The sequence below is a fragment of the Lithobates pipiens genome, unplaced genomic scaffold (assembly GCF_037356315.1).
Source record: "Lithobates pipiens isolate NorthernLeopardFrog02 unplaced genomic scaffold, aLitPip1_a1.2 Scaffold_10, whole genome shotgun sequence".
Classification (NCBI taxonomy): Eukaryota; Metazoa; Chordata; class Amphibia; order Anura; family Ranidae; genus Lithobates; species Lithobates pipiens.
Genome location: NW_027507686.1, coordinates 51,540,828 through 51,562,091, shown reverse-complemented (window position 1 = coordinate 51,562,091; position 21,264 = coordinate 51,540,828). Strand labels below are relative to the sequence as shown.

Here is a 21,264-nt window from a genome sequence, read left to right as displayed (position 1 = left end):
TGGGAGCGTTTGCACCAGCCGTCTTGCTTCTGGAAAAAGTCCACAAATACCATGTACCTCCTTGATTATCCTTCATCTTCAATGGTTCAGAGCTGTCAAGGTATATTAAGTATTCCATGCAAAGTAGATGTGTTCTATTAACAGGGAATCTATGGGGGTTATTTACTAAAGGAAAATCCACTTTGCACTGAAAGTGTACTTGGAAGTAAAGTCGCTGTAGATCCAAGGGGGACATGCAAGGAAAATAATAAACAGCATTTTAGTTTGCACATGATTGGATGATAAATTCAGCAGAGCTTCAACTCATTTCAGATCTACCCCTTAGAGCGACTGCACTTCCAAGTGCACTTTCAGTGCAAAGTGGATTTGCCTTTTGTAAATAACCCTCTATGTCATCCAATCATGTTACCCAACGTTTCACCAGTATAACTTTTTCAAAGGAGTAAATGTTCCTTCTCTGCCTATATATTAAAACTCTCCAATCTGGATTCACAATAATTAAAGTATTACCTCAGAATTTGGCTTGTGAAAAAGAAAAGTGGGTAGATTTGGCGCTATACCTTTAAATCAAGAATCAGAGATACTTTCCAAGCAGAAAGTATTACGTCCTTCCTATTAAGTGAAATAATGTGATAATCATGATTAAATCTGTCAGGGTCTATCAACCTCCTGAATTAATTTTAAATTCCTCTCCGTCAAGGGAAAGGGATTGTGGAGACACTAATAGAATGTGGGGAAAAAATAATAATTTTGCTATACGTGCCTGAGATCAGTATCTTCTTAAATCAATAAGTGTGAGCAATCAATGTACATATAATATATATAGTAAGTAATTCATCATACAAAAGTATAAAATCATGTTCAAGTGGAAAAAATGTATATATATAAGTGAAAAAATAATAAAATAGGAAGATTATTGAAATAGTTCCAAAAATACTACTAAAGAAAATGACTTGTGCAGAGTGTCCTTAATTTTCACAGATGGACAAAATTCTCCCGGTGTGCTTTTCTGTGCAAAATGATGTAATTGCCCTCACCAGAGATCCTACCCCTGCAGGGGTGGATTCGCCTTCACAGTCTAAACCCCTGTGCCGCTCTCTGGTGTTTTCCTTTGAGATACTTTTTCCCACCAATGGCGTGACCTGTTGCAGTGGTAAAACGGAAAAGGCCCAGGAGAAATGTGTGCAATACTGCAGATATGTGAAAAGGGATATCAGTAAAGGCAATGCCTATGTAGGATCAATGGCTTGCAGCAGCAGAATGAGCTGTCCCATGTGAGGTGAAATGAAAAATCAAGAATGAAAGACAGAAAGAATTTGGCTTGACTACTGGTGAAAGACTCCCATTGATGTATAGAGGACTCCTGGGCAAATTTTGGAGGAGGAACCAGACACTCCTTCTAAGGGCCGCGTCACAATAGTAGGCCTAGGAATGAAAGGAAAAGATTACAGTGCACACATGCTAAAATTACATTTTAAATCCTGCAAGGCTATTTAAAACACCTGAACATATTCAGCAAATAAGCAAAAAATATGGAGATTTGGTCACACTATATGGCCACATAGTGCTTAACCCACTACTGCATCAAAATACCCCATTATCAGTGGGTCCTACACTATTCATAGAATGGAAGATCCTGCTTCTCAACCATGAGAGAAATACAATGCCTTGCAAAAGTATTCACCCCCTTGGCATTCCGCTGTGCGACCTATGTGGCCCATATTTACTATTCCATCTAATAAATTATCCACGAATATTGGTTCTTCCCCACTTTACATTTAGCGGTATAGACCTAATATCTCTATCTAGAGTCAATACGGCCAATATGCTATACATTTTATACTGTGCTACAATATCGTATTCATCATCCCATTAGCACCGCCACACATGGTTGCTGTTGTCTGACTATAAGAAAATGGCCGCTATCGGCGCCGCCAGACAACCAACATAATGGCCGTGGTGTTAGTCTAGAGCGGACCACAAGAAAATGGGCACCGTACAACTTCCAGTTTGATGATATATAAGGAATACCTGTTTAGCCAATCCGGTTCCCCAGATGAAATCACGAGACATGACGTAGCGGGTGGGGAGTGGCCGTAAGCAGACGAATAAAAGAAGTAACGTGAGAAGGCAATCTGAACACCGATCTTTCTGTTTATTTGCCTAATTGAACTGTTTTTAATGAAAGAATCCAATTAACAGCACTTTAATATTTGTATTCATAGTTTATTTAAAGATACTACACCATTGGAGGCATTTTTTTTTCTTTCTCTTCTCTCTATAATTGCGTTATCTACATTATACCGGAGTATATTATGATAGCTACATGGAGATAAATAGAGATTGTGGTGAAGCCGCTAGAGCCATGGTTAATGGATGGGAATCTGATTAGGTTCCATCTGGATCTGTAGAAAGACCAACTTACCTGGTGATATGTGTTGAAGCTGATTTCTTCATATGTATGACGTGAGAGTTCTGTGAGACCACTGCCATTAGGAGACCACCTGTGGAGTTGTTCATGGACTTTTTTTTTCCATTCCTGCACTTAGCCATCTTATATACATCCACCTTTTGAACTTTGCTCTCCTCGAAGGACTACCATGTATTGCTCCTATTTATCGTTTATGTATTTTATGCTGTTTTAGTTCACCTAAATGGATGGAGTGACTTATGTAGGGTGCACATCCTTTTGGAGATATTTCACTTAGCGCTTTATTCTGGTACACCTTAGATTGTACACTGGAAGTGTGCATTTCACATTGTGCATGTTATCTTTGTTCTTTGTATTTGCACTTCATATATTTGCACTTTTTAGCAATTGTTTGATACTATTGTGTTTTTGGTGATTTTATATGACTGCGCGAGATCACTTCAATATTTATTTTTAATGTACATAACTATTCACTCCCGTAAAGTCAATACTTTGTAAAGATACCTTTTGCGGCTATCACAGCTCCAAAACGCTTTGGATAAGTCTCTATGAGCTTGCCACATCTTACCACTGAGATTTTTGCCCATTCCTCCTTGCAAAACTGCTCCAGCTCCTTCAAGTTGGATAGTTTACACTTATAAACAGCAATTTTTAAGTCTGACCACAGATTTTCTATTGGAAATCTGGGCTTTTACTAGGCCATTCCAACACATTTACATGTTTCCCCTTAAACAACTCAAGTGTTGCTTTAGCAGTGTGTTTGGGGTCATTGTCCTGCTGGAAGGTGAACCTCCATCCTAGCCTCAAATCACACACAGAGCAGTACAGGTTTTGCTCAAGAATATCCCTGTATTTAGCACCATCCATCTTTCCCTCAATTCTGACCAGTCCCGACTGCTGAAAAACATCCCCACAGCATGATGCTGCCACCACCATGTTTCACTGTTCTTTGGGTGATTTGATGTGTTGGGTTTGTGCCAGACATAGCGTTTTCTTTGATGGCCAAAAAGTTCAATTTTAGTCTCATCAGACCAGAGCACCTTCATCCATACATTTTGGGAGCCTCCTACATGCCTTTTTGCAAACTTAAAACATGCCATTTTGTTTTTTGCTGAAAGTAATGGCTTTCTTCTGGCCACTCTGCCATAAAACCCAACTCTATGGAGCGTACGGCTTATTGTCGTCTTATGTACAGATACTCCAGTCTCTGCTGTGGAACTCTGCAGCTCCTCCAGGGTTACCTTAAGTCTCTGTGCTGCCTCTCTGATTAATGTCCTCCTTGCCCGGTCCATGAGTTTTGGTGTGCGGCCGTCTCCTGGCAGGTTGGCTGTTGTGACATGTTCTTTCCATTTGGTTATGATAGATTTGATGGTTCTCCTAGGGATCATCAAATATTTGGATATTTTTTATAATCTAACCCTGACTTGTACTTCTCAACAAAATTGTCCCGTACTTGTTTGGAGAGTTCCTTGGTCTTCATGGCAGTGTTTGGTTAGTGGTGCCTCTTGCTTAGGTGTTGCAGCCTCTGGGGCCTTTCAAAAAGGTGTGTATATGTAATGACAGATCATGTGACACTTAGATTGCACACAGGTGGACATCATTTCACTAATTATGTGATGTCTGAAGGTAATTGGTTGCCCCAGAGCTTTTTACGGGCTTCATAACAAAGAGTGAATACATACGCACATGTCAATTATCAGTTTTTTATTTCTGAAAAATAGTTTTATGTATATAATTTTACTTCAGCAACTTGGACTATTGTGTTCTGATCTATCACATATAATTCAGATTAAAAAAACATTGAACCAAATGCTGTAATGTAACAAAATAGGTAAAAAGCCACTTCTCTATGTGGGAGAACTAAAGGACTCCTCCTATAAAACAGGTGGACACTAATAAGAGGTAATGGCGGGGGGATGAGGTGCCCTGGCCTACACTAGTAAGCCTTTCGCTTTTCAATGGCAGCAACTCACCAGCAAGAAGACCACTAATGCCCTGTACACACGGTCGGACTTTCCGACGGAAAATGTGCGATCTGATCCTGTTATCGGAAAATTTGATCGTGTGTGGGCTCCATCAGACTTTTTCAGTCGGAATTTCCAACACACAAAGTTTGAGAGCAGGATCTAAAATTTTCTGACAACAAAATCTGATCGTTTCAATTCTGATCGTGTGTAGACAGTTCCGACGGACAAAGTGCCTCGCATGCTCAGAATAAATTACCAGACGAAAGCTATTGGCTACTAGCCCGTTTATAGTCCCGTCATATGTGTTCTACGTCACCGCGTTCAGAACGATCGGATTTTCCGACAACTTTGTTCGACTGTGTGTATGCAAGACAAGTTTGAGCCAACATCTGTCGGAAAAAATCAGATGGATTTTGTTGTCGGAATGTCCGACCGTGTGTATGGGGCATAAGAGATCAGAGAGAACATTCACCTGCTTTAATAGTCATTCTGTCACTGCTGCCTCATTGGCCATGGATATTCAAACAGGGACAGGATCACTATTCTGATATGACCCTAAAACTTGTTGGCCAAACAAATAAATGAGCCAAGGATCAATCATATATTTTGATTGTTTTAAATGTTCTTTAGCTTGAAAAACTATTTTTCCAGACAGAAACTTTTTGATTTAGATTTTCCACCAAGACCAGTGGTGATCATTTATTGATCAAGCTGCCCATTTAGTGCTATGGTGTGTAAAAGATGCAATTCTTTTATTCATGCTTTTGGTATATTAAACATTTTTATTAGTGATGTGTATGGAAAGCATTAGATTTATGATATATTATTTTAAGCAAGCAAGATGAGTACTTTACACAGTGTGTCCAGCTATGTGCAGAAGCATTCACTGAAGTCACATGACATAGGAATCATTTCCAGATATACTGCTGCGCTGTTCACGGTCTAATGCCAATTTCCTTATCAGAGTAGTCATAGAAATATTATGTAGTCGGCTGACAAGATAGATCTTGGTAAATAAAAATTGCTCATTACATTTTACTGTATGAAAGCCAAGATAAATGCAGTTAGGTATTTTTGTGTGGTTATGAGATTAAGATGCAATATTATGTAACAGATTAAAATTTCTTCTATTCTGTTTATATGTGTAATATGATGCAGTGATTTGTGTATTTCTCTATAATGTTTATATATAATAAAAGGAATTCTATATCTCCCTGCAGGGCAGAATAATGACTATAGTGTGGGCAAAGGGCACAATCGGGGTTAGATCTCTGACATTTCAAAAATCATTACTGAATCATGCACCACCGAATGTACAAAGAATTTACAAAAACAGCAGATATTCACTACTATAAGGGGTTAATTTATACTGTAAAACAGTAAAAGTAACTGGGAGTCAGACATGCATGAAGCTATACGAAGGGTGAAGGGTGATATATATCTTTATATATTTTATACAAAGTAGAACTGGAAGCTGAGACATTTTTGCATAGATATAGACATTTTAAATATTCATAACATGTTTTTGCATGGAAAAATATGTGCATTTATAATTTTTTGGTTAACAGGTGAACTTGTCCTTTACGATGATTGTATAAGTTTTTTTGGGGGCTGTTTGTTTTTTACAACAGACATAACGGCTCTGTATAATGGTTTTGCACAGAGCAGCCCTGATTCTCCTCTTCTGGGGTCCCCCTCTAACACTTCTGGCTCATCCTGCCTTTAGAGTGCACCAATAACAAGACACAAAGTATAGTATAGAGTGCCCCTATAGCAAGCCACAAAGTATAGTATAGAGTGCCCCTATAGCAAGCCACAAAGTATAGTATAGAGTGCCCCTATAACAAGGTAAAAAAACTTCTGCCTTTAGAACCACTCACTTCCTTCTCCTGCCAAGGACTACGGATCCCATGAGTCATTGCTCCTCACACATTCACACTTTCTCAGGCACTTATTGAACATTTATGATAGGCGTACTGAGCTGCATGTATGCTGCACTGTAAACAATGATGCATTTTGTATGCAGGTCAAATAATCATCTAACCAACTAATTGATTATGAAAATACTTGACAACATTTCATGATCAGTTATAATCGATAAGTTGTTTCATCCCCAGATTTGATTGACTCCAAAGAAAATACAGGGTCAACTGATTTTAGATCTTATGGTTGATCTATATGTAAAGGTGCAAACAATTGAATATGTATAACTTCTCTTCCAGTCAATTTAGACTTGGTCTGAGATTAGATTCAGTTAAACTGGAGTTTGTCTGGCAGAGCAGAAATATATCGATCAGCAGCACTGAGATGCTTTGGTCATGAATTTGATCATATTTTGATTGGTCAGATTATTAGATTGCATGGTGAAAACAGATGTGAGCAATAATGTACGAGCTATCCCCCAAAATTCACTTCCCCATGTGTAGCATTATGATTTTTTTTTTTGAAAAATTATTTTTATTACATTTTTACATACAACACATAAACGACTTGGCACAACACCAAGTCGGACATTCGGCCAACATGGCCGGCAAAATTATACAACTATTGCCATCAATTGACGGCTACTAAACCAGTGTACCCCCCCCCCCTTACTGAGTTCCCTTCCCCCCCTTCAAGAATAAAATCAACTCTGAGGAACAAAAACCTCTTCACTTCCACGTGTTACCACAGACAGCAGATATCCCAACTTCACCCAGCTCAGTAGGATGATATATGACATACAGGGCCTATTCCACAGCCTTAAGTCAATCCAGCACTAACCCACTGTTTGGTCAGACTCATACCATGCCCTCCATACTTTTTCAAATTTCTTGCCGCAGCCTCTAGATATATATGTTGCTTTGTATAGTGGGATCATAACATTTACCAGCCCCTTCCAGAAAGTTACTTCTGGAGCCCCCGGTTTTTTCCACTTAAGCAAGATGGACTTCTTCTCATAGAATAATAATATTGTAAGTAACGTTCTGTGAGCCCTTGAGGGGACCACCTCCTCCACCATACCCAGGAGACACACATTAAAGGTCAGCGATACCGGTACCTGCAGCACCTCAGTTATACAGGAAGTGACCCCAGTCCAGATGGCATTATGATTTAAAGTTGTCCTCAACATAGATCAATTTTTCCTATCTGGAGAGATCAATTGTAAAAGAAAAAAGAAATCAATCGTGTTTCGAAGCATGTATATGGTCACCATCAGTCTGCTGATTGCGAACTGTTACCGTTTTTAAATGATAAGTAGGAATGAGCCAAACAACATGACACTGACAGTGAAGGGGTTAACCACTAGGGGCATTGTAGGGGTTAAGTGTGTCCTGGGGGGTGTGGCTACGTGTGGCACATCACTGTTCTCTGCTCCCGATCACAGGGAGCAGCGATCAGTGACACTGTCACTAGGCAGAACAGGGAGATGCTTGTTTACATTAGCATCTCCCCATTCGACGATCGAGTCTGCAGAACCCACGACCCGACTCGCGGAGCTTACCGCTGGTGGTGCGCGCACACCCGCAGGCCGCCTCTTAAAGGGCCACGTACAGGTACGCTTGCCTGTACGAGCCCTTCTGCCGACTCGATGTGAGGTGGTCAGCAAGCGGTTAATAAAGGACTTGTCCCAAGCTGTCTTTTTTTTTTCTACCATTTTTGACACTTTTTTTTGTGAAATGGTAGGGGTACCCCATTACCAGTTCACATGGAGGGGTGGTATCTGGGGGTCCCCTTGTTAAAGCGGAGGTCCACCCTAAAGTGGACCTTCCGCTCATTGGAATCCTCCCCTCCTCCGGCGCCACAATTGGCACCTTTCAGGGGGGAGGGGGTGCAGGTACCTGTACAGTACAGGTATCTGCACCCACTTCCGGGATAGCTCTCTGCGGAAAGGGGCGTAGATCTATGCCCCTTTCCGAAAGTCCCCCGCTGCCTGCTGGGAAACACACAGATCCCAGAGGCAGCGGGTCCATCCTTATTGCACAGCGCGACTCGCGCATGCGCAGTAGGGAACCGAGAAATGAAGCCGAAAGGCTCCACTTCCTGATTCCCATACCCAAGATGGCGGGGGCAGCACCCGAGAGACGATCGAGAGATCGGCTTCGGGTGCCGACATCGCGGGCGCGCTGGGCGGGTAAGTGTCCTTATTTTAAAAGTCAGCAGCTGCTGTATTTGTAGCTGCTGGCTTTTAAAAAAAAAACGGCGGAACTCCCGGCGGACTCCCGCTTTAAAGGGGGCTTCCAGATACCAATAAGCCCCCCGCCCGCATACCTCCACAACCACCGGGCAAGGGTTGTGCGGATGAGGCACATCAATATAGGGACAAGGTGCTTTGGGGGGCTACCTCAGACCACCCTCCCCATGTTGAGGGCATGTGGCCTGATGGTTCAGGAGGGAGGGGGCGCTCTCTCGTCCTCCCCTCTTTTCCTGTAGCCTGCCAGGTCACGTGCTCCGATAAGGGTCTTGGATTTTGGGGGGAATCCTACGCCATTTTTTTTTATTTTGGCACAGGGTTCCCCTTAGAATCAGGTCTGGTATGGATTTTGGGGGGGACCCCTACGCCATTTTCTTTTAAAATTTGGTGCAGCGTTCCCCTTAATTTCCATATCAGACCTGAAGGGCCTGGTATGTTTTTTTTCGGGACCCCCACACAATTTTTTTTGATTTTGGTTCGAGGTTCCCCTTAATATTCATACCAGACCCGAAGAGCCTGCTAATGGACTTGGGGGGGGGATGGTACTCATGCTCTTTTTTTCAATGAGTTTTATCTATATTGCCGAGACCCGACAATTTTTTACAGCCGCAATCAGTTTTAAATGACAATTTTTCCTTTAGAAATGTAATTTTGCTGTGGTACTAAACATGGGAAAAATGCACCACTTTACAGGCATACTATAGACACCCCCCTGGCACGATGTTTAAAGGAATATTTCATTTTTATTGTATAACTTTAAGCATTACAAAAATCACTGCTCCCGAAAAAATTTTGCATTGATACATGTCCCCTGGGGTGGGACCCGGGTCCCCAAACCCTTTTTATGACAATAACTTGCATATAAGCCTTTAAAATTAGCGCTTTTGATTTTTCATGTTAGTGTCCCATAGACTTTAACGGTGTTCTGGCGGCTTTCGAATTTGCTGTGAACACCGCATATTGTTCGCTGTTCTTTGAACAGGCGAACACCTGATGTTCGTGTCGAACTCTAACATCGCGCTCATCCCTAATGGTAAGCTTACAGTTTTCCGTAGTCTCTGCTTTGCCATCTGGTGGTCGTGTTTGGTAATACAAGTTTAGGAACAAAAATAGAAAAAGGAACCTTTTATTCAGTTAAAAACTTTTTTGATTTACTTTGGAATTTCACCGAAAAGATCTCCTTCCCTGGAATAAATTTCCCTACTTTATCACTGAAGACTGAATACTACAATCAATTAAAACACATGAATGTGATGCACATTAATTATCATACTTTATTCAAACCCTAAAGCCCCATACACACGATCAGAATATCGTACAAACAAATACCACTTTCGAAGCAATTGTACAATAATCTGATCGTTAGTACACAGCTGTCGTTTGAAATTTTCTGAAGGAACAAACACGAAAAATTTTCTCATACGATACCAGGTTGTACAATTTTTGTTTAATCAGTATACGTTTCATCTAAAAATACAATACAAATACACTACAACACATTACATTCCTTCCGAAATTGTCGTATGAGAATTGTGGTACTTTAGCAACCTATTTGTTTTTGATATGAAGATTAGCATCCAAAGAAAAAAAAGAACGATCATTCATCCAATAATCTCATTGTGTGTACTAGGCTTTACTCATAATAATACACTTAAACTAAACACCTCTGTCTTATCTGATTTAGCTTGCTGTTATATAAAGTCATACAGGTGATGTATTGTATTTGTATGGAGAATCTGCATTTTTATCAGGGTTTAACTTTTTGTGTCAGTTGTCTCATTTACTATTCCATAATGAAGAATTATTGATAATCCCCCAATGAAAGGCAAACATGCCTCAATATAAGGATCAGCCTGCACAGGAAACTTGTTCAGCATCTCTATTAAACGGCTAGTCTAATACAGACTCCGCACAACAGTTACCACGGTAACATGCTCATTTGTTTTCTGCTGCTTGCTGGGAGAGAAAAATGGATTTCTGTCAAATGACAGAAATTCATGCTTTAAAAGCTACAATAATATACATAGAAAAGCTGGAACGACATGGGAAGTACATATTACTGTAGAGCCTGATCTTTATTTTTATATAGGATAGCATTTCACTGTAATAGTTCCTTTGTAATAATATAATACATACAAATGAGAGGTTGATGTACAAGTTTTGGTACAAATAAAAAAATGGAGCAAAAATGCCGCAGCTGCCAAATGCATTGCTCCGTTTATTTGCTCCGTATAAACGACACTGATTACCCTATAGGACTGATATACTTTAGAAAAAGAGAGCAAGTGACGGGACTTTATATGAGGCACACGGAAGCAGATGAGTAAATTTAATAAAAAACAGCTTTAATAGCTTCAAATAGTCATATTTTTACATATTTCATGATAATGCATTTTACTATATATCAATATTTTATATTGCCTTAGAATCTAATATTGCACAGTAGTATACAATCCAACAAGAAAATATTTTCGAATACTTAGAGAATTCGATACATATAATACACTTGTAGTACAGTATTTATCAGCGTATAACACGCGCCGGTGTATAACACTCACCTCAAGTTTAGGAGGGAATTTTAAGGAAAAAAAACTTACATTTAAATGTCCATCAATGCAGCCTTATCAGTGTCCATTGCAGCCTTGCCAGTGCAGCCTTGTCCCAAAAGCAGCCTTGTCCCCGGGCAGCCTTGTCTCCAGTGCAGCCTTGTCCCAGTGCAGCCTTGTCCCCAGTTCAGCCTTGTCCCCAGTTCAGCCTTGTCCCCAGTGCAGCCTTGTCCCCAGTTCAGCCTTGTCCCCAGTTCAGCCTTGTCCCCAGTGCAGCCTTGTCCCCAGTGCAGCCTTGTCGCCAGTGCAGCCTTGTCCCCAGTGTCCATCGCTTGGCTGAATTTAAAATTGGCGCCGCCGAGACTCGCCGGAGCAAATCGAACGCCCCCGAGATTGCAGGGACTGGGCGGAGCCGAGATACACATAGCCGAGTGTACTCGTCTCTTCTCAGCTCCGCTCACAGTCATGCCCAGTCCTGCCCTATGATGGCCATAACGCAGGTCCAATGGCAGGACTGGGCGTGACTGTGAGCGGAGCCGAGAAGAGCCGAGTACACTCAGCTATGTGTATCTCACGGCGATTGCTCTGCTCCACTCACAGTCAGCGGAGATCGTGGGGGGGATCGGTGCGATCAGAGTATAACATGCACCCACAATTTTCCCCTGATTTTAAGGGGAAAAAGGTGCGTGTTATACGCCGATAAATATGGTAATTGATACCTATACATATTGGTGACCCACTGGAATGTCTCTTATTGGGACTAAGAAAAAATATGAAGCAACCATGTAAAAAAAAATATTTTAATATGGTTGCTTTTCTCATTGATAGATGATCACTACGGTTTTGCTCCTGATGAGTGGTTATAAGGTCCCGAAACGCGTAGAGCTTACAACTACCGATATGTGTATATAAATATCAACTATGTATGGACGTTCCATCTAAACCTGTTCTTTTTTTTTTTTATTATTATTCCCAAAGTGACATTTCAGTGGGTCACCAATATGTATAGGTATCGATTACTACGGGTGTATTATATTTATCAAATTCTTGATGTATTCGTAAATATTTCCTTGTTGGATTGTATACTACTGTGCAATATTAGATTATAATGCAATATAAAGTATTGATATATAGCAAAATGCATTATCATTAAATATGTAAAAATATGACTATTTGAATCTATTAAAGCTGTTATTTATTCAATTTACTCATCTGCTTCCATGCGCCTCATATAAAGTCCCGCCTCTTGCTCTGTTTTTCTAAATTACTAATATTGAATCGGGATGGAGGAGGGGACTAATACCTCATTCAAAGTCCCAAAAATTCTTCTTCCTCTTTTTGACTGATATACTTTGCTGCAGCCTCTGGTGCTCCACTCTTTTAAACATGTTTCAAAGGTTTCAGTTTAAATGTGTATTTTTAGTTTGTAGGATCAGCCTGTTTTAAATCTATAAAGGATAAAATATAGTTGACATGATTGCGTGTTGGAAGAAACACGATCAAGTGTTATGGTTCTCACTGAAAATATTATGAGCAGCACGGTGCCTCAGTACTTGGCACTGCTGCCTGGCAGCACTGAGGTTCTTGAAATAATCCCCATCATGGTATTTTTTGCATGGAGTTTTTTTTTTCCATGATATAAGGCTTTTCTTCGTTACGCCTTAAACATGTTTGTGCGGCAGACTTGGGTCGTTTTTAATAGGGCCACTAAATTAAAAAAAAAAAAAATACTACCTCCAGTTTGTAGATAACTTAACTGGAGGTAATTAAGACTAGCACTAAGTTGGCATAGAGAGACAGGTAGAGTGCCTGTCTCTGTACACTGTGTAACAGAATGGCATGTTTGCCACTGCTACCCCCTCCCTTCCTATCCTTGGTTGGTTGGCTTCACAGTTAACAGACTCCTAGCAACTAATGGTTCAAATAGTGGGTGGCGGCCAATGGAGGAAGCTGAGGGGCCATTTCCCCATTGTGTCTGCTCTGCCCTTATGATTAACAGCAGGCAGTGAGCAGATTCTATAGCCAATAGCATTCTGTCTATTAGTTGTGGAATCCACCTACTGCCTGCTGTCAATCACAAGGGGAGCAGTCCTGATGCAGAAATCCTTGAGGAAAAGTCAGCACTCGGGATAACATCAAATGATTTCCAATCAATTGACTGCAGAAATACCATGGCTGTTATACAGCTGTTATTCATGATATTTCAATAAAGAGAAACTGCTATTTGATGTTATCCCAAGTGCCGATTTGTCCTCAAGTTGTTTGTGCTCTACAGAGGCATCAGCAGCCCCACAGTCTGAGCAGCCGGTGGAGCTGGAAATTTAGAAAGTGGAAACGCAACTACACCAGTTTTCATTGGTGGCAAACTCCAGCCTCAGTGCGCCTCCTCATGCAGTTCTTGCCCCAAATTCATGTACCTGTTGAAAACCAGTATGGAGCCATAATGGAAATCTAAAGAGTGCTATAGACACTCTCTATAATTTCCCTAGTTTGTGGGTGTATTCGCAGCGGCGGCCCATCAATTAGGGGCACCCCCCATCCATGTGTACGGCCCCCTAATCTACATGCATGGCGCTGGACGCATAGATTCCAATGGTTTTTTTTTTCTTCTAATAGGCTTCAAGAAAGGGGGGGCTCGGGGCTCAGAGAACTGTGCCCTGAGCTCACCCAGTTGTGTGACAATAGCAAATGAATATTCAGTATTGTCACACTGATTCTCCTCCCATCCAATCAGGAAGTGGACCATGAGACCCATCATCCATTTGGCTGAAAGGACAGGCGATCCTATTGGCTGCCGAGTAGGAAGGCGGAGCCACTGGTATTCTGACTTCTGAAATGCTATTTTCTGTGCTCCAGGCCGTAGTGCTGATTACTTTGTGTCACTGACCTGCAACATGGATTCAAATGAGGACTTCTGACTTTTCATATCTGAATGCGTGTTCTAGGACAGTGGCTCAGCCGTGAAGCCCCTGAATCTGTGTAACAATCTGCGATCTTGAATTTCCAAAAGGAAGTTAGTGTCAGTGTCCAAGACAGGTTTTCCTAAAAACAAGCTGACCAAGACTTATATAAATCATTAGAGAGCCTGTGTCTTTCTGACCTCCACCAGAAAGTCAGGACCTGTGATTTTCTAAAAGAATGGCTTTCATATTCAGCAGCAATGGAGACACAACAAAACAAAAGCATGCTATCGGGTAGATATGGATGTCAGTTTTAAACGCTGATCAGGACACACTGAGGATTTTCTTGCACTGTTTTAATAAAGTATCTGAAAACATGGAAATTAAATTGTGTAATGGACAGAGATTGATGTGAATGGTCACATGTACTCAGATGAGACCCATTTGTGATATCCTGCAGTACATGTTTTGCACCCACCTAGAAAACAGGATTTTAGCATTGTAATGCCCCATACACACGGTCAGACATTCCGACTATAAAATCCGTCAGATTTCTTCTGATGGATTTTGGCCGGAACTTGTCTTGCATACACACAGTCACACAAAGTTGTCTGAAAATCCGATCGTTTGGAACAAGGTGACGTACAAAACGTACGACAGGACTACGTAGAGGCCAGTAGCCAATAGCTTTTGTCTCCACATTTTTTCTGAGCATGCGTGGCACTTTGTGCGTCGGAATTCTCTACATATGATTGGAAAAAGTTAGATCGGATTTTGTTGTGGGAAAATTTTAGATCCAGCTCTCAAACTTTTTCCGTCAAATTCCGACAGAAAAAGTCCACACACGATCAGATTTTCCGACAACATAATCCGATTTTTTCCGTCGGAATTTCCGACCGTGTTTACAGGGCATTAGATTATATTAAAAATCCTGCGATAAAGCTTTGCATCACATTTCCTGTGGTCTTATTTTGTTTATCTAATTTTCTTTTCTTGTATTTGTAGAGATAAACTATTTCCAGCATTAGGATTTGGTGCACAGCTGCCTCCAGACTGGAAGGTAACATCATTTTCCCTCATTATGCGATGATGTATGGAAGAATAGAACTGTATGTGCCTGGTTAAAGCAGACATACACTATATTGCACCTTATAACATGTATTGCACATTTGGATTGACACTTTACTGTTAGCAGCAGATTTGCACATTATAAGAATTGCATGGATAGCAAATACCGTAGTTACTTTTATTGCACAGGCACAGTTTAAATACTAATACAGTTTTGAGTTGGCTCACCCTCTGCAGCTTTAGGTTTAGGATTGTGTCTATGGGAAGGTTTGACCGTTCTTCCAGAAGCGCATTTGTGAGGTCAGGCACTGATGTGGATGGACGAGAAGGACTGGCTCGCAGTCTCCACTCAAATTCATCCCCAAGGTGTTCTATCAGGTTGAGGTCAGAACGCAGTGCAGGCCAGTTAAGTTCCTCCACCCCAAACTCGCTCATCCATTTTTTTATGGACCTTGCTTTGTGCAGTGGTCCAAATCATTTGGTGGAGGGGGGATTATGGTGTGGGGCTGTTTTTCATGTGGTTGGGCTTGGCCCCTTAGTTCCAGTCAAGAGAACTCTTAAGGCATCGGCATACCAAGACATTTTGGACAATTTAATTTCAACTTGGTGGAAACAGTTTGGGGTTGGCACCTTGATGTTCCATCAGGACTGCACACCAGTGCACAAAGCAAGGTCCAGAATGGATGAGCGAGTTTGGGGTGGTGCCCTGACCTCAACTGGTAGAACACCTTTGGGATGAATTAGAGTGGAGACTGCGAGCCAGATCTTCTCGTCCAACATCAGTGCCTGACCTCACAAATGTGCTTCTGGAAGAACGGTCATATATTCCCATAGGCACACTCTTAAACCTTGTGGACAGCCTTCCCAGAAGAGTTGAAGCTGTTATAGCTGCAAAGGGTGGACCAACTCAGTATTGAACCCTATAGACTAAGACTGGGATGCCGTTAAAGTTCATATGTCCCAATACTTTTGACAATATCATGTACAGTAAATTAGTTTTTGAGTTTGCAAAATGCTGTAACTTTTTGCAGAAACTGAGTGACTGTTGGTCCAGGATTTGGCCTATAGTACCAATTTTAAAGATTAATTGAACTATCAGTTTAAATCAGCTAAATACATGCCAAGTGCATCAAAACAAAATGTGTTATTCCCTGGGCAAATTGCAAATATTATCCCTATGATACACAATTTCTAATACATGTACTTATTCTTCATACATATCCCCTCTCTGTTTGATCTGTGTATTCTCTGGGCCTAGCCCCCCATGTTTCCTTCTTCTATGTTCACTCTGTTAGGTCAATGGGTGTAGAAACATGCTCAAGACCTGCCATTGAAAATTACTTCCTCGTAGTACTTCTGTTACTTCATAGTACATTACTAGACAACTGAGAGTCATCCAACCCTTGGGTTCGTTTTCTCCGTGCGTTCCATGTGAGAAAGCTTACCAATGTATTACTGTCGGTATGTGTTTTGCTTATACGTTTTATACCCATGACTGTGTGTGCTTTTGGCTTTCAACAAGTCGTTTTTTACTTTTTGTACCCCTTGATTGTTACATCATAATGTCACATTTTTTCGTTTTTACCGTTTTGTATATTAGAACTCCTAGTAAACCTATATTTTAAAAAAAAATGAATTTAATATCTTTCAGTTAAATTTCTTTCTAAAGCCTAAGTAGAAAAGTCTGTCTCCTGCTAGCAGCTGCAGAGTGGGACCAATGCTATATGTGGGGAAGCATTGGTCTCTCTGCAGAGGTCTGACAAGCCCTGAATGAATCAGGCCTATAGTTCTGCAGTCAGCAAAGCTCATCCCCACCTCCCGCTGATTGGAGAGCTCTTGCTCTGATTAGGTATGGGACGTGTTGGACCTCTGCAGAAAGATCGCTGCTTCCCCACTCTGTAACGTGTTGGAAGGGGACAGGCTTTTCTACCTAGGCCAGTGATGGCGAACCTTGGCACTCCAGATGTTTCGGAACTACATTTCCCATGATGCTCAACTACAGTGCAGTGCATGTGCATCATGGGAAATGTAGTTGTAAAACAAATAGAGTGCCAAGGTTCGCCATCTCTGACCTAGGCTGTGGCTGCCTTAGAAAGAACGTGAACTATAAGGCACTGAACATCTTTTTTTGATTAATCTGGAATGTATTTAGCTGATTTAAACTGAGAGCTCAACTGGGCTTTAAAAACGTTTTAGACATTTAAAGTGATACTAAACCCACAACAGTAAAGACAGTCTAAATATGCACTAAAGCATGCTTGTTATAATCACTGTGGAACCTAAGGGGTTAATCCTCTGCATTGTGTAAAAAGTATGTTTGAGCCTGCCTTCTCTGATGCTCCCCTTTTTCCACTGCCCCCAATATACAGTATCTCACAAAAGTGAGTACACCCCTCACATTTTTGTAAATATTTTATTATAACTTTTCATGTGACAACACTGAAGAAATCACGCTTTGCTACAATGTAAAGTAGTGAGTGTACAGCTTGTATAACAGTGTAAATTTGCTGTCCCCTCAAAATAACTCAACACACAGTCATAAATGTCTAAACCGCTGGCAACAAAAGTGAGTACACCCCTAAGTGAAATGTCCAAATTGGGCCCAAAGTGTCAATATTTTGTGTGGCCACCAATCTTTTCCAGCACTGCCTTAACCCTGTTGGGCATGGAGTTCACCAGAGCTTCACAGGTTGCCACTGGAGTCCTCTTCCACTCCTCCATGACGTCATCATGGAGCTGGTGGATGTTAGAGACCTTGCGCTCCTCCACCTTCCATTTGAGGATGCCCCACAGATGCTCAATAGGGTTTAGGTCTGGAGACATGCTTGGCCAGTCCATCACCTTTACCCTCAGCTTCTTTAGCAAGGTAGTGGTCTTCTTGGAGGTGTGTTTGGGGTCATTATTATGTTGGAATACTGCCCTGCGGCCCAGTCTCCTAAGGGAGGGGATCATGCTCTGCTTCAGTATGTCACTGTACATGTTGGCATTCATGGTTCCCTCAATGAACTGTAGCTCCCCAGTGCCGGCAGCACTCATGCAGCCCCAGACCATGACACTCCCACCACCATGCATGACTGTAGGCAAGACACACTTGTCTTTGTACTCCTCACCTGGTTGCTGCCACACACGCTTAACACCATCTGAACCAAAAACGTTTATCTTGGTCTCATCAGACCACAGTAATCCATGTCTGCTTGTTTTCATAAAACTGTTTGTGGGCTTTTTTGTGCATCACCTTTAGAAGCGACTTCCTTCTGGGATGACAGCCATACAGACCAATTTTATGCAGTGTGCGGCGTATGGTTTTAACACTGACAGGCTGACCCCCCATCCAGTGTCATCTTAAGAGCATTATAGGCCCCCGGGCAATACAGTACACTGGGTCCCTGTCTACACAATTGCGCAAGAGAATAAAAATTAAAATGATCAAGAAGGCTATATTTATTGGTACTTCCAACAAAATTAGTGTTTAAACATTAACATTAACATTTGGACAATATAGCACCAGTTTGAAAAGCAAGAAATTGAAAAACAAGAAATTACAGATTGAAATGGGACAGTACAAAAGCACTAATTATTTATTGGTGGCAGTGGTAGTACTTGAGGGAGGGTGCCAACGGTGATGTTGAGGGGGTGGCAGCGGTGATACTTGAGGGGGAGGGGTAGCAGCAGGGGTACTTGAAGGGGATGGCAAGTGGTGGTACTTGGGGGGGGGGGGTGGCAGCGGTGGTACTTGGGGGACTGACTTAATTTTTTAGTGTCTGCCCTGCCTCCCTACATCCACCATGTCTCTGGATAGGCGGTGGCGGGGCGGTCCACAGTAGCAGTGCTACCTCTGCCTTCTCCTTCTCCCCTCAGCAGGCAAAAGCCCCTCCCTCTCCTCGGCGGACGAACAGCAGCCAGAGTGGACTGTGGACATACACTCACACAGTGACAGGACAGTCAGCCGGTCAGGTGGGCCCCTCACACGGGGGAACGGGCGGGTGGCAGTCCCCCCCTGAATTGGTGGAACTACATACTGCTTGGCTGGGGTCGCTACTGCCCAGCCTGCGCATGCAAAAAGACTGCCCTTCCCCCACCCCTTCAACCTCTGCAGCAATGCCGGCAGCACTCATGCATCAAGACAACCTCTGGATATGACGCTAAGCACGTGCACTCAACTTCTTTGGTCGACCATGGCGAGGCCTGTTCTGAGTGGAACCTGTCCTGTTAAACTGCTGTATGGTCTTGGCCACCTTCCTGCAGCTCAGTTTCAGGGTTTTGGCAATCTTCTTATACCCTAGGTCATCTTTATGTAGAGCAACAATTCTTTTTTTCATATCCTCAGCGAGTTCTTTGCCATGAGGTGCCATGTTGAACTTCCAGTGACCAATATCAGAGAGATCACACCAAATTTAACACACCTGCTCCCCATTCACACCTGAAACCTTGTAACACTAATGAGTCACATGACACCAAGGAGGGAAAATGGCTAATTGCGCTCAGTTTGGACATTTTCACTTAGGGGTGTACTCACTTTTTTGCCATCGGTTTAGCCATTAATGGCTGTGTGTTGAGTTGAGCACATTTACACTGTTATACAAGCTGTACACTCACTACTTTACATCGTTGCAAAGTGTAATTTCTTCAGTGTTGTCAAATAAAAAAATGGAGGGGGTGTACTCACTTTGTGAGATACTGTATTTTCTGATGGTACATAGATAGGGGACAAGCTCTACATGCTCAGTTTGGTGTATATTGCTAGAGATTTTTTTTTTTAGGAGAGTGCATGTAATAAGCACAGGGATAATTGGTACTGTCCAGACAGGGTCAGAGGTCCTGCATCCTCATAGGACAATCAGGATAGAACATAAACTCCTACTGCAGGCTTTAACCAGACACTGATAGAAGTCATAAGATTGCTATATACTACTGATGAGAAAAGGTATTTAGCAGTTTGTATTCTGTGTAGTGTGGGAGACCAGATATAGTGAATGCAGAGTCATGGGTTTAGTAACACTTTAAGCAGCCCATAGATTATTCAATTTTCTTTCCTTCCATGGAGGGAAGGAAAGAAAATAGCTTGATTCACCATTAACACAGTCAATCCCTGCCAGCGCTATTGTGTTCTGCGGGCAGGGCACATGGGAGCTTTCCATGCCATCAGAATACAATGGTCAGTGCTGATGGCTATAGATCAGACAGGCTGGTTGTACTGAAGTTGATTGATTAACTTCAGTACAACCAGCCTTCCCATAGATAGAATAAAGTCAGTCAGTCCCTGCTGAACCATCTGAGATTCAATCCATCTATGACTTTTAAACAACAGCCAGAATGCAAAACAGGCCCTCTAAGGTGCCTGAACCTTACTTTTTCCATTGACTTCAGTGCCTTTAAGAGTCATTAAACCAGGAATCTCTTGTGTTCCATTCTCAATTGACTTTGGAAAACTCAATGGTAGCCCTGCCGCTCCCACTGAAATTTCGTATTGGTTGTTACCCATGGATGGCTTCAGTTTCAAATAGGGAGTTGGGGGAGAAGACATTTTACCGACTGCTGGAACATGTTTCATATGGGTGTAACATGCTTCAAAAGGCGAACGCAGCCTTTAAAGCGGACTTTCATGCTCTGAAACTTTTTTTTTAAGTCAGCAGCTACAAATACTGTAGATGCTGACTTTAAATATACAGTGGGCAAAATTATTATTTGATCTCCTGCAGATTTTGTAAGTTTGCCCACTTACAAAGAAATTAAGGGTCTATAATTTTTAACATAGCTGTATTTTAAATGGTAGAGACAGAATATTAACCAAAAAAACAGAAAAAACACATGATACAAATGTTATAAATTGAGTTGCAGTTCATTGAGTAAAATAATGATTTGACCTCCAAGCAAAACAACCCTTGGCGGCAAGCACAGAGGTAAGACACTTCTTATAATTAGTGACCAGGTTTGCACACATCTCAGGAGGGATTTTGGGCCACTCGTTTTTACAGATCTTCTCTAAATCGTTAAGGTTTCTTGTCAACTCAAAGTTTCAGCTCCCTCCATAAATGTCTATAAATTCTATAGGATTAAGGTCTGGAGACTGGCTAGCCTATTCCATGACCTTAATGTGCTTCTTCTTGAGCCACTCCTTTGTTGCCTTGGTGGTATATTTTGGGTCATTGTCATACTAAAAGACCCATCCATGATCCAT

At 41.7% G+C, this 21,264-nt stretch overlaps 1 protein-coding gene across 1 annotated transcript in view; it reads left to right on the top strand.

Moving 5' to 3' along the window:
• The window catches only part of CPNE2 (copine 2), a 249,774-nt gene that overhangs the window by 212,238 nt on the left and 16,272 nt on the right, over window positions 1–21,264 (top strand). The window contains exon 12 of the mRNA XM_077454744.1: window positions 15,024–15,078. Within this exon, the coding sequence (XP_077310870.1) occupies window positions 15,024–15,078 (55 nt within the window). The remainder of the gene's footprint in view (window positions 1–15,023; window positions 15,079–21,264) is intronic.